Source organism: Chrysoperla carnea, chromosome 1 (assembly GCF_905475395.1).
Source record: "Chrysoperla carnea chromosome 1, inChrCarn1.1, whole genome shotgun sequence".
NCBI classification, from domain to species: Eukaryota; Metazoa; Arthropoda; class Insecta; order Neuroptera; family Chrysopidae; genus Chrysoperla; species Chrysoperla carnea.
The window spans coordinates 61,155,523-61,169,509 of record NC_058337.1 but is presented as its reverse complement, the minus strand read 5'-3'; the positions used below and the strand labels follow the sequence as shown (position 1 = coordinate 61,169,509).

Here is a 13,987-nt window from a genome sequence, read left to right as displayed (position 1 = left end):
AAAAAACTAAAAATTTTCTGGCTGATGGAAAATGTGTCAACATTTATATTGCTCCTTGCAGGTTGAGATTTTAAATAATTTGCATCCAGAAATGGATGCATTCATAGTTTCTGAGTAGACCGGTGATACAGTGTTACCCTGATTTTATGGATGATTTTGATTTGTCGAAAGGAACATATGCTCAGAGCTTGTAACGTTTTTTTTAATCATCTTGACATCCCTCTTACAATATCTCTACTTCGTGAAACATGAAATTCTCAAAAAAATATGAAATAATCTCTGTGTGTAAACTTAAGTGTAGTGTACACTTTAGTGTACAAATCATAAAATCTAAAATAAGCAAATGCATCGATTTTATACGTCAAGAAAAATTGTATATATCTTTTCGTGAATAAAACCTCAAATATAATCAATACCTACGTAGATAATGATTGTTTTCATTTATATTTTGACGTAAAGGAGATTCAGATAAATTAATATTTAAAGAAAAACAATTTGATTGTTTTAAAAAGGAAAACAAAACAGTTGGTGTACCGAAAATCACATGGTACTACGGAAAAACACGATTGAAAAATATATAATTGTTGAACTGTTCATAATTATAATAACTAATGTGATTCTATATTATTTTTTTTATTAAGGACATTTGTAAAACATTCTATTTGTGTGAGCTAACGAAATTTCTTTCTGTGATAAATAAATCTTTGTATGGTCATGAGTTTTGTGAAATAAATATATTTTTGTTATGAAAATTTTACCTTAACAATGTTATCACAGATGTAAACATAAATAATGGTTTAAAAAAAAATTAAATATTTGTAAATTATTTAATATTATCTGTGATTTATGAATAATAACCGGTATCGGAGTACAAATTATTTTTTAAATTAATAGTTAACTATTTTGTAACAGTAAGTTTATATCATTTTGTATACTTATTTATAATGATAATAATATGTTTATTTTCCTAATAATTCAAATATTGACAATATTATTTGGAATATTGTTAACTTGAAACAGAAGTCGTTTTAACAAGTTGTCTCACAAACTAATTAGCCCACTATATATAATTATTGATAGTTTTCATTGATTATTACATTGGCATGTCCTTATGAGAAATTTTTGTGACGCGTTTAGTGTATTTTTTTAAAATTCCCAAAATAGTTGCTGAAAATTTTCGATTTTTAAGTGTTTGCTAATATCTTTTTTAGAAATGATTTTCTGAATTTTGTTCAAGAAAATTTTTTATGCTATAATGAAGGTACGTGAATTGAAAATGAAATTTTAAATAGATTTGTAATCAACGACATTAACAAATAATTGGGTTGTAAGAGCGGGATAGAGCGTGTCTTTTTTAAGTTGACATATTCTTGAAACTCGATAAATAAATTAAATCGAGGAAAATGCTTCAAACGAAAAATGTTTTATTCAAGAGCACACATTTTATACTGGCATCGAATTCGATCTAAGTTTTCAGGTTCAATTAAAATCTCATTCTGATTCAAAACCGACAAAATTTAGATAAACGCTATAAATTAGAAAGTTTTTCTTTATAAATACGAAACCAATTTTTATGTGAAACATTTGGTTGTAAAGCGAATAATTTAAACAGTAATTGATAGCAAAAATCTAGCTTTATGTGCGTTTGTTCATTCAATTTGAACAAAAATGATCTTTATAATAAACAAAAACAAAAAACAAAAAATTTTATTGGATCTATTTTAAAATTTTTTTCGAAAAGTGCCTAAATTTCGCAGGAACAGGAATTTTGATACGAAAAAACAATTTTGGGCAAAACCTTTCAGCCTGTTTTTTCCAAAACTATACGGTTTGTGAAAAGATGTTTCGAACAAACAAAAAATAAGATTCTACTTATGCAAGAACTTATAACGAATGCTTAATAAAGTAATTTAAAAGCTTAAGCTCAAAGAGGTTGAAATGGCAAAATGGGAATTTTCTTATTTTGTCGAATATCTTACAATTATTTAAATTATATATAACTTAATAGTTTCGTGGCACATCTATGAAGGTGGATACTGGTCATATAAGGAGCTTTATATAAATAGTATTCCAAAATTTATTATAATCCATTTGCCTCCCATTGGTGGTATTATTAGTCAAAAAATTTGATTCGCTAATATTTTTTGCTATTTTGTGTTGCTTTTAAAATCTTAAAAAAATTTTTTTTTTTAAATAAGATCTTTTTTTCGAGATTAAACCCAAAAATGTGAAGACAATTATCTTGTCTTATAATTTTAATAAAAAAAACCTATTATAAATAGGTGAGTATTCACAACCTTTTAGATACCAACAAATTTTAGTTCGTTTATGTAAACCATAGTACAATAAACGAAAGATTTTTGGAATCTACGAAAAAATTGTTTGCTGTGTATCAACTTGCGGTTTTTTGCATTGGCTTCAGAAAAATATCTTTAAAAAAAGTCTATATGCCTAAAGTGGAAGCTTTTAGTTTTAATCCCCGTGCCATGAGGATGAAGGTTGTTTAAATAGTAAAGTAAATCAGATAGAATAAAATAACTTAAAAGGAAAAAATGCTAAAGTAACCCGAAATTTAGGATATTTTTATTAATTAACTCCTTTATGACACCCCCCCCCTCTTTTCGGAGGTCTGAAAGACAAAATAAAAAAGACCATTTTCTTGTAAATTTAGACTTTTAATGACGTATAAGGGGGTTTTGGGGTCGCTGATTTCGAATTTTCAGACAAATTGTTTAATTTGTAACCCTCTCTCTCTTTTGGCTTACATAAGTGGACACCCGAAATAAAAATTAACATTTTTTTTGCAAATTAGGTCTTTTAATGACGTATAAAACGACTTTTGGGGTCGCTGATATCAAATATTCAGTCTAAATAGGAAGGAGGTACACAAAGGAGTTTATTAATAAAAATATCTTAAATTTCTGGTTTCTTTGGTTATCTGATTTACTTTTCGATATCAAAAAATCACAAGTCAATACACTCAGCAAACAGTTTTTGGAAGGAAAAAGGTTCGTTTACTATACTATTAAGTCAAACTAAAAGTAGCAGATATTTGCTTGTGATTATTAGTACTTACATTCAAATAATTGCCTTCACTGGATTTGAAGTAGCACGTTCTAACAACGAACATTCCAGTAGCTACATTTTATACCTTTATATTTCACATAGTCACTTTAATTTCGACCTTCAAAATCTCACTTGTCTTTGAATAATTAACGTAACAATTAGCCTTGACGAATCACGGCAAATAAAAGTTCAACGGATTGGATCTTTATTGGATTTTCAATTTTTGGATAAGTAAATGCAGTTTTGTTATTGTAAATATTTTACCTTTCAATAACAAATTTTAATCGAGCAAATATCAACTTGATTTTGTTATCAGAACTATAATACCTAAAGTTTTGAGTGGCGAAGTAACCATAAGAAAAAAAAAACAAAACGAAATATAAACCAGCCTGTACATTACTTTTATGAAAATCAACATTCAAATTAAACTATTTTTTTTCTAAATACAAGATGTTTCAACGATTTTATGTTATGGTATTTTTTATTTTAATAGTGTTTTAAATTAAGTTCTCCAGAAATAATTTATGAATTTGTTTAGCTTCATGTTTTACGACAAATTTTATTTTCGAAAAATGTTCGAAATTTTTATTTTCGTAGTATTATTTTCTCCGTCAATGGAACAAAACAATCTAATTGATCATTGAAGTTATAATTTTATATTCTTAAAACGGGCATATTCAAACAATTTTTTAATTTTATTTTAGGGAAACATAATGAAAATGATGAATGTCGATAAAATGTTAGCATTTGCTGGGGATTTTGGTCCCCAACAATATATTTTAATGGGATTATTTTCTGTGATAAATATTTTATCAGCATTTCATTATTTTGCACAAACATTTATCAGCGTTCTACCCAATGGATATGAGTGTATAGCCACTATTACAAATACGACTTCAAATATACAGCGACGTTCGTTGTCAAATATGGAGCTGGAATCAACTTTAGTGAAAAGTCATCACTATGAAAGATGTTATTCACAAGAGGATCAAAATTTACTATGTCAAAATGGCTGGGTTTATACATTAGATTATAATTATAGCAGCATTGTTGATGAGGTATGTTTCAGTGATACAATATATTACGTAGAATGTACAATTATCATGCACAATATGATGAGCAAACGACCAGAGAACAAAATCATAATTTTGCAATTCATTCATGAACAATCGCTAGACAAGTATTTCATGCAGTTTAGTTTTCTTAAATTCACCCTATCGAATGTAGCAATAAAATTGTAACACACTAATAACTTTTGAAAATATTATTTTACGAAAAAAAGTTTAACCAATAATTGTTAAGGTCAAAATGAGAGATTTTATATTCACCTTGAACGTGGCCTAAAGTTTTTTTCGACGACAATCATAATGTATAGAGAAAATCTTACAAAATTGATGCCTATAAAATATTTCATAAATTTTAATGAACTATTTTCCAAAAATTCGTAAAAATTATTCTTTGAAAGAGCTTGGAATGGATTTGAGTAAGTTTATTATATTTCTATTCCGATCGATATCAAACTAAAAACTTCAAATATTTTTCATTTATACGTATATACGTTTTATTCAGTAAGACTCATTCATTAAGAGTTAGTAATATGTAATCAATTGAAGTTGATTAAAAAACGTTTATTACGTATACTTAAATAATAATTGTACCTCCTAAAGATGCGTGCCATTTACCTATTTGTTGGTCTAAATCCTCTCTAAGGAAAAACTAACGGTTGTGAAGTAAAAAATTATGATTGATAATAACCTGCGAAAATTTTTAATTATTATTATTTTTTTTTTTTTAATAAATATAAAATTTTCTTTTTCTAAATAAATATTTTCCTAAACAGAAAATTGTTTTAGTACTCATATCACATACATTTTACAAAAGTTTTGAATGTTAATTACAATAATAAACCATGACCGACTTTTTATTTTCTTGATAAAATTGCTAATTGTATCATCACCAAGATTTATATCACATGCAAAGGCGTTTTGATGAGTAAAATCATTTGCTTTTTGACTAAATTCAACGATGATTCCAGCCTCGTATTTATAAATAATAACTAATGCATGCATTGACATACAAGAGGGAATTTAGGAAGCGCATCATATTAACATATGGAATATTCCTTGGACCTCACTAAACACCTTCACCACATACCAGCCCTTAATATAGGGATACGCGTGTAGGTCAGACGATTAGATTAATAAAAAATTTCGATTGGTGAATTTATTCGAGCGCGTCAGATTAAGATATAGTGGCTTAATTACATGCATAAAAGTATACATTTCAATAATCTGACAATTTAAGCGTGGAGCAAGGAAATAGGAGGGCTACAAAGTTGACAAAAAAACCTTACCGTAGTAACTTGAACGCAATCTAATTTTTTATTTATTTTGAAAGCAAAAATTAAAGAACACGAAAAACATATCATCTGACGATTTACACAAGCCGCAGCTTAGTAAATCGATAAAATACTTTTGCGCGTACAATGTCTATAGAGTGTATACCTTATAGTTATGTGACGAATCAATAAAAATATATATCCGCGAATACGGATACGGATACGGATTTTTAGTGTCTAGATCTGCGGATATGGAAAACGTGTCTTTAATTTGTTGCTCAATTACAGGCTCGGTGTCGGAGTGTTTGACCTTGAAAGTGTGTACAAAATAGAAGCAGCAGTTTTTAATATGTTTACAATTAAATAAGAATAATGTGTTTGTTTAGTTTAGTAACAAGAAAAAAAAAGTGCTCGGATTGTCTTCCTTGCCGACTAGTCGGAACATCTCTTAAAATAATTAGGTGAAGGTGTCAAAAAAATAATGAAGCCGTCCCATTAGGAAAACTTAGCAAAATTTTTGTCAGATGAAGGTACAGTATGATCAGGTCATCAAGGTGAACCTCCAGTATGAAAATCTGACCCGAGTTACTATACATGTCAGATTAAAATATTTCCGTTATCAGAGATACGTTGGAGTGTTACAGTTTCAATACCTGACTCGCTCAAGCTACGCCATGAGGTGTTGTAATCGCTAAATCGTTAAATTATAAAAAATTATGATATTTATTAAAATGATATTTATAAATAATAAGAATCAAGATCATCGTCCATTATTTCATTACTCTTTAGTGGCTCGAAAAATATGATTACAATCCTGATTAAACTAGTTATTAAACTAATTCTACACATATTTTATAATTTTAGTTAGTAGTACAATAATGTAAGGTCACTGCATCGGTTTATTTTTAAAATAAATTGCATTAAAATGTTTTGGCACTTGATTTAGAGGTCATTGCTATCACAATCTTTTCTATTTTTTTTTTTAAAGTTCATTAACATTTTTGCGAAGAGTATGTACATACAAAAGTACCTATATAGAGAAAATTTGATGTTAAAATTTAAAAAATCGACTGACAATACCGCATTAAGACATTTCAGTGAGACCAATGTAACTATACTGGATAAGACAACAAAATTATAAACGTGTTTATCTCAAAAACTAGCAAAATGAAAAAAAAAAAAAAAACGCATATCCGCCAATTATAAGATAATCCCGCAAAAAAAAAAAAAAATTCCGGAGCTCATAACAAAGAACATCCTACTTGCTACAAGAGCAAAAATTTGGTATTCAATTCGAATACTGAGCTGATCTCTTCTGATTTAAATATCAAATAGAGAGGAGGTTGTAAACATTATCTTCGATTATATAATAAAATGGCAGAAAATAGAAATTTCTGCTAATTCACTTACAAATTATAGTTTGAATGATATAAAATAGATTATATGTTCTATGGTTCTTTGTTTGTTTATACCATGGAGATGCATGTTTTTACTTTTTTCAGCTCCCATTAATAAATGTAGTTTCTTGGAGTTACGAATAAGATCAAATATAGTCTAAGATCCCGTTGCAAAAATAGTAATATATATAATAGTTAATTCAAACTTATAACAGGATGCCGATTAACAAAAAGTGCTTGCAAATACTTTTAATTACAATAATGTTCATTGATTTTTTTCAAAATTTGGTTCCCTTGTTTACTTAAATTTAAAGACTTTTTCATAGGCAGCTTTAATTTGATACGTTATGAACGTAAAAATATAACAAGGTATTATTTCTTTACACCTGACTGAGAAAAGATTGCGACCAACGGCGCCTATAAAAGTCTTTACATGCATTGCTAAGTACGTGATATTTGATTAGTTTAATTAAAAGTATTCGCAGGCACTTTTTCATCGCCATATAAATGTAGTGATTTTGCAGCGGGATCGTAGACTAAAAATAATTGTTATTTAGTTAAATCTATAGTTACATCAGAAATAGTAAATAAATCAGTTCAAATAATTTATATATTACTTGGCAGTTGAATTGGATTTGTAACGATGCATGGAAACCGGTCTTGGGACAATCCCTATTTTTTATTGGATCTGTATTTGGATCGATGGCTTTGGGTATTTTGGCTGATTATATTGGGCGGTTACATGTTCTTGTATTGGCGAATATGTTGGCAGTGCTGGGAAATATTATTACGTTTTTATCAAACTCCCTTCCCACATTCGCTGTTGGGCGATTCATTGCAGGAATTGCTACTGATAGTAATTTTGTGATGATGTATATTATAGGTTAGTGTTATAATATTTGATGTGAATAGAATTATAAAAATGGTATGTTCTAAGAAATAATTACTTAATAACTTCTGCTCCATATTTTACAATTGTGAAGATATTAATTCAGAATGAGGTATCTGACATTTTTTTACTTCCAATTGTTAGTAGTTAAGTACATTTACGATTCAGATAGTATTTCTTCTTAAAAAATATTTACTGGACCTGAAAGAGAAATTTGCAGTAAAAATCTTGTATGATTAAGGATAACTACTTCCATTAGACCGCCCCATAATAAAGCAAAATTTTTACGATTCTAATTACCAGATTTGGAGAACCAGGTGGATTAGTTTGAAAAAAGAAAAATTCGATTTTAACGTTTTTAACGAAAAATGCGATATTTGCGAGGATTGAAAAATGGAAAGCAATTGAAAGATTGCAGCCCTTGCCAAATTGTACAAGCCCCCGGCCATTTATTTTTCATTGCATCTTCAATAACTTGTTTAGCATTTAAGGCACTTTCTATTTTATCAAACTTATTTTATCAATTCTTGGAATGTCAGACAAAATGAATTATAAAAAATTTGCTTTGTTATGGGTTCACAGTTCATGAACCCAATTTGCCGACTTTGAATGCTTGTATAGAATACAAAATAGCAAGTGTTAGATAATTACGTAAAAAAAATTGTATGTATTTTTTTAGTCAAAACACAACTAGTAAGGGATCGTTCAATAAAACTGCAAATAAATTTAATAATTATTTAAATTTATTCGCTAGCATATAACATGAACATATTGTTGGGTTCTTTATAACTTGTTGGTCTTGATGTACACATTATTCAACTGTTATTCAAACAACTAAAGCTTAGTATGTGCAAGATATACTAAGTTTAGTCCCAATTTTGTAACGCTTAAAAATATTGATGCCACGCATAAAATTTTGGTATAGGTGCTCATAAAATCACCTAATTAGTCCATTTCCGGTTGTCCGTCCGGCCGTCCGTCCATCCATCTGTGGACACGATAGCTTAAAAACGAAAACAGATATCAAGCTGAAATTTTTACAGCGTACTCAGGACGTAAAAAGTGAGTTCGAGTTAGTAAATGAGCAACATTGGTCAATTGGGTCTTGGTCATCTTGTAAACCGTTTGAGATAGAAAAAAGTTTAAATGTAATAAATATTGCTTATAAAAAAAATAACCAACTTTTGTTTGAAACATTTTTTCGTAAACGTCACTGTTTAGCCATGAGGGCGCAAATTAGGCGTAAATTTTATAGAATGTATTAGATGGGAATATTAGTTATGCATGTGTGGCATGTATGTATTTTTAATGTGAGTAATCAACACTGTCTATGCAAGGTATTTCAACAATTAACTCAGTCAATTGTTTGTTTTCACTTGTTAAATCGTATTGTGTGATACTATCGGTTGCAAGAAGAGAGGAATACGCTTAATTTTTCCACTTTTCCTTAAAATATCACGTTGTTATTTTTTAAATGCTTTCGCTGTAATTTCTTTTAGATAATATTATGAATTTGCTAAATTTCATTCTGAACATTTTTCATCATGAGTCAAGTAAATGATAGAATAACTATAAAGTTGGGTAGAAAATTCACTTAGTTATATCACAGCATACAAAATATGAATTAAATTCAGCCGGATTGTTCTACTAAATAAACAAATCATGAGTAGGGTCTGGTGCAACCCTTGCGGTCCACGCTCCTCGATCAACATCTTCGAAGTCGATATCATTTTTATTCACGCGATACTAACCAGAAAAAAATTACTAAAAAGTACATACACACTCACACGCATACTTCTTCTCCCAATTGGTGTTAATTCCTTGTCTTGACCATGAATCTTAAAGATATGTTGAAAATTTCGATTTCGAAATTCGGACCCATTACAATAACTGTCTACATGTACTGGGAAGTTGATAATGAGACGTTTTATTTATTTCGTTTATTCAAGGGTTTGTCAATTAAATTTTTTTTTTTCTAGTTATGGAATACATTCGTCCTAATATGCGAACATTTGGTCTGAATGTATGTATTGGATTTTTTTATTGTATTGGGTGTATGATAGTTCCATGGGTAGCCGTATACTCACAAACATGGCGAACATTTTTAATTTTCATTACGTTACCATTATTAATTGTGTTAACATTTTATTTTATTGTGCCAGAGAGTGCTCAATGGTTAATAAGTCGTAAACGTATAGATGACTCAATTCGATGTTTTCAACGTATTGCAAAAATGAATGGCAAAACAATACCTGATACAGCTATCGAAGATTTGAAAAAATATTGTGAATTAAATATTTCATCTCAAAAAACTGGCCATTTGATTGGATTATTTAAAACACCATGTTTACGGAGAAAAATTTGTATATTAATATTCAAATCGTTAGTATCTTATTTTAATTTACCATTTTCATTGTCGTTCAGTAAAATGTTACCACTTATATCGTAGTACATACATAAAAGTGGCAACATATCATAAGTGGAACAACTAGATTTTAGCCTTCTGTTCGTAGCTTATGGATATAATAAATAGACTTGCCCAACCTTGCTGCATGCAACCTAAAATGCATGACATATATCGAAAAACAAAAAAAAATTTTTTTTAACATTTAAATTTTATCGAAAAAATCAGTTTTTTGGCAGCGATGAAACCCACTTTAACAACTTAGAAAATCTGTTAGTTTACTTTCGTAAAGAGAATTTACTTCGATCGACTTTGTTTTCGGGTTTTTTTAAAATCAACTCTTGTAGTTTAATTTCCATGCCGCCATTCAGTCAGCACTTTAGTTAACGTGATATTTATGCATTTTTCAGGATGGTGATAACATTATGCTATGATGCCATATCCAGAAATATAAATGGTCTTGGTTTTTCGCCGTTCGTAATGTTTACAATAACCTCATCCGCAATTTTACCAGCTTGTCTGTTAATATTAAGTTTACAGGATATAGTTGGACGCAAGGCTATGGCCTGTTCTTCGCTATTTATCAGTGGATTGTTTACATCTATTACTGGAATATTAATAACGACAGTGCCAAATCCAGGTATGGTAATAATAATAATAAATATGTGCATGTATCTAAAACCCAAATGATCACTAAAAGCATAGAAAGAAAAAAGTTCAAAAAGATTTTACATGGTAGATCTCAAATAAAGTTAATATATTTTTAGATTCAAAATTGTTAGATATCACACTAAATTTACCTGCAGGGGTGTACTCTTAGTGCGATATCTAACAATTTTCGCGTTTAAAAACGTTCAAAAGTCGCTTTCGGAGGGAATGCGACTTAAAAATACGTCATAATTGCATTTCATCGAAATGCAAAATGCATATTTCCGTAATAAGCGTGTTTCCTTTGGATTAAATGCAATAATTCCATACTTTTAAATCGCATTTACTCCGAAAGCTGACTTGGTTTAGATGAAAACTGTTAGTTTTTTATGTGGATCAATTTTCTAATTTAAAGTGTTATTCTATCTATTACCGCTTAGGATCTAAATTGACTTTTAAAGAAACCCAAAGAGCTAGGTCCAATCTGATGTCAGAAAATCATGTGCCCCATCAAATTCTTCAACTTTTGTAAAAATTATTTTTTGATTGGTTAGCTATAAAAGGCGGAGATGGGTTAGCGTTAAATGGCGGCCAATTTCATTTTTTCAAAGGGAACCCTATAATTTTTGTAGGTAATTCGTATCTTATTGGGGAAAAAAGATAAATTTTATCTGGAAAAACATATTTTTAATGCATATTTAAATATTTGCTCAGATATATGATTTGAGCATGAATAACAGATATTTTCATTAATTTTATATGCGAGAGCTGTTGTTTTTTTAGAAAAGTCATAGAATGTGAAGAAGTGTTTTTTATTTAAACGCGAAATCATTGAGAATTTTGTTTTATACATTATTTTGCAAATTAAAGTTAAAATAGCACCCTGTATTTTTTTTTTCAGATGTTTACTTTACGTTAGCTCTAGCATTAATCGCTAGATTTGGTATAACAGTTGCTTATAATTCTGGTGCACAATATGCTGTAGAATTAATACCAACAGAAGTACGTGGTCAAGGAGTTGCAGCTGTACACGTGGCTGGTTATGCAGCCACATTTTTCAGTTCACATATTTTATACTTGGGTGAATTTAATCGTGCTTTACCCGAACTGATTTTAGGGTTCTTATCAATATTAGGTGCCGTAACATGTTTGTTCTTACCGGAAACGTTAAATCGGACCCTACCAGTAACATTAGATGATGGGGAACAATTTGGTGAAAATGAAGGTGTTTGTGATTTTGCATGTTGCTTACGCACTCAAGCAACATCAAGTACTTTACAATTAGTGAACAGTGCAACGGATATGAAATCGCACGGGAGCATGCAAGTTTAATAATTAACTTTTTTCTAAAATATATGTTATAGTATTATTTATATTATATATGATATAGAAGCCATACCAAATATTAGATTTATTTTTTAAGAAAGTGTTATTTACAATATTAACAGAAAATTTTAGATTTTTGTAGATTGAGCAATAATATTACAATTGTTACTGTCTCAGTCTATGATTTAAAATTAAAATAGTCTGTATTTAAGCTGATGGATTTTATATGAAGAGAGAGTTGTATTAATTTTGTATACTCTACTTGTAAATCCATCAGCCTATTAATGTAATATTTACTAATTTTATATATAAATTATTTTTGTAATTGTTTATACAGTTTGACACAACCGTAATAAATTTTAATTTCTTAATAATTAAAAACCTTTATTTGAAAAAAAGTCACAAAAAAATGCAGCTAACTGCTACTTTATGCCAAATTTTGTAGAACTGCTTTTATGAAATAAATACCAAATTCTTGAAAAAAATTAGTGTTCGTCCATCTACCTACCTCTTCTTTGATTGAAGTTATTTTTCTTTGGGTATATAAGATTTGGGAACAAAATGACGGAAAAGGACGATATCTTTTAAACGAACTTTATCTATAAAACGAGCACGAAAATATTGTCCTCAAGAAAGATTATTGGAAAAAATTACGAATTGTCAATAGGATATTGATATATTTTAGAAAGAGATCTGTTAAGCAAATCTCAAATATTCAAAGGGATTACGCCAGTCGAATTCGATCAAAAGAAGGGCTGGCATAGGCAAAATTCATAACAGCAATTTTTCTTCGGAAATGGTTGAAGGGGCTCACTGGCAGTCTACATTTCGTTTCGTTTTTCGAGATTTCAACCCTATTGCGTCATCCGCCATCTTAAATTTGAGGATTCATTGTTTTTTAAAGAAATTTCAACAAAAGGATGGCATACGCACTTTTTTCAGACCTAACATTATCTATTAATAAAACCAACGAGCACAAAGAGAGTTACAGATTTCATAATTTTTGAATGCTATAAACCTACTAAAATTAATTTTAATTAAAAATAGTTTTCATCTGTAATCAATTTTATGTATTTTCGGCACATCCTTGCTTAGCTCCTCACTTAGAATTAAATTTTTATTTAACCCATGTAATTACTTCGATTTTTAAAATAGATAGAACAGTAATTATCCTGGAATGAAATTCTCAGTTAATCAGTATCATCCAACAAACAAACAAAAAATTATGATATAAATAAAAAATTAAATAATAAATCATTTTTTATTTCAATTTAATAATTTATCATCAAAAACATTATACCAACATCAAAAAATAAATACGACTAATCTTTTCCAATTACCATGTATTTTAGTAGTACTTTAAAACCATAAATGAATCCACTAACCATCAATGCAATACAACAGTTTTTACAGGTATGTTACGTATGGTCCCGTTCAAAAACATTGCAGCGATAAAAAAAAATTTATTTGTAAAATATTCAATTATTTTGGTGAATTTTAGTATAGTTAGCTGAAAACTATTTTAATATACATATAATTATTATATTATTATTATAATTATATTAAACACAAGCGAAATCGGCATATGCAGGGCGTTCTGTTATTAACTGTAGATCGTCGGCCTACAGAATGAGCTCATAACAACGAACAAAAAAGCTCTTTACCAAATTTCGATCTGAGCCCTGATTCTGAAGTTGTGACAGTTAGATGTAGGAGGTATCAAATTATATATAAACATATAAAGGGGGGGGGGGGCTAAATTGTGCAATACATAATTCATATTGGCATAGCAAAACACAATAACTTAAGGAAGGTCCCTCGGCAGTAATAGAAAAACTACAACATACTAAAAATTCGGATCATTATCTACTAATTTATTTTTTTCTATTACTGCCGAGGGACCTTCCTTAAGACGTTAT

At 29.1% G+C, this 13,987-nt stretch overlaps 1 protein-coding gene across 1 annotated transcript; it reads left to right on the top strand.

The window, feature by feature from the left end:
- The first annotated feature begins 860 nt into the window (after positions 1 to 860).
- Positions 861 to 12,131, top strand: LOC123303674 (organic cation transporter protein-like). The gene is made up of 6 exons (XM_044886299.1): positions 861 to 911; positions 3,771 to 4,124; positions 7,426 to 7,684; positions 9,670 to 10,072; positions 10,505 to 10,734; positions 11,644 to 12,131. The coding sequence occupies exons 2-6, from the start codon at positions 3,780 to 3,782 to the stop codon at positions 12,072 to 12,074; spliced, it is 1,668 nt and encodes a 555-aa protein (XP_044742234.1). The 5' UTR covers positions 861 to 911; positions 3,771 to 3,779; the 3' UTR covers positions 12,075 to 12,131.
- The last annotated feature ends 1,856 nt before the right edge of the window (positions 12,132 to 13,987 follow it).

Excerpts from the sequence above, each read along its gene's own strand:
- LOC123303674 (XM_044886299.1), top strand. The coding sequence starts at position 3,780 with ATGAAAATGATGAATGTCGATAAAATGTTAGCATTTGCTGGGGATTTT. Across the intron at positions 7,685-9,669 it reads TGTGATGATGTATATTATAG|TTATGGAATACATTCGTCCT; the intron begins GTTAGTGTTATA and ends TTTTTTTTCTAG. Across the intron at positions 10,073-10,504 it reads TGTATATTAATATTCAAATC|GATGGTGATAACATTATGCT; the intron begins GTTAGTATCTTA and ends TGCATTTTTCAG.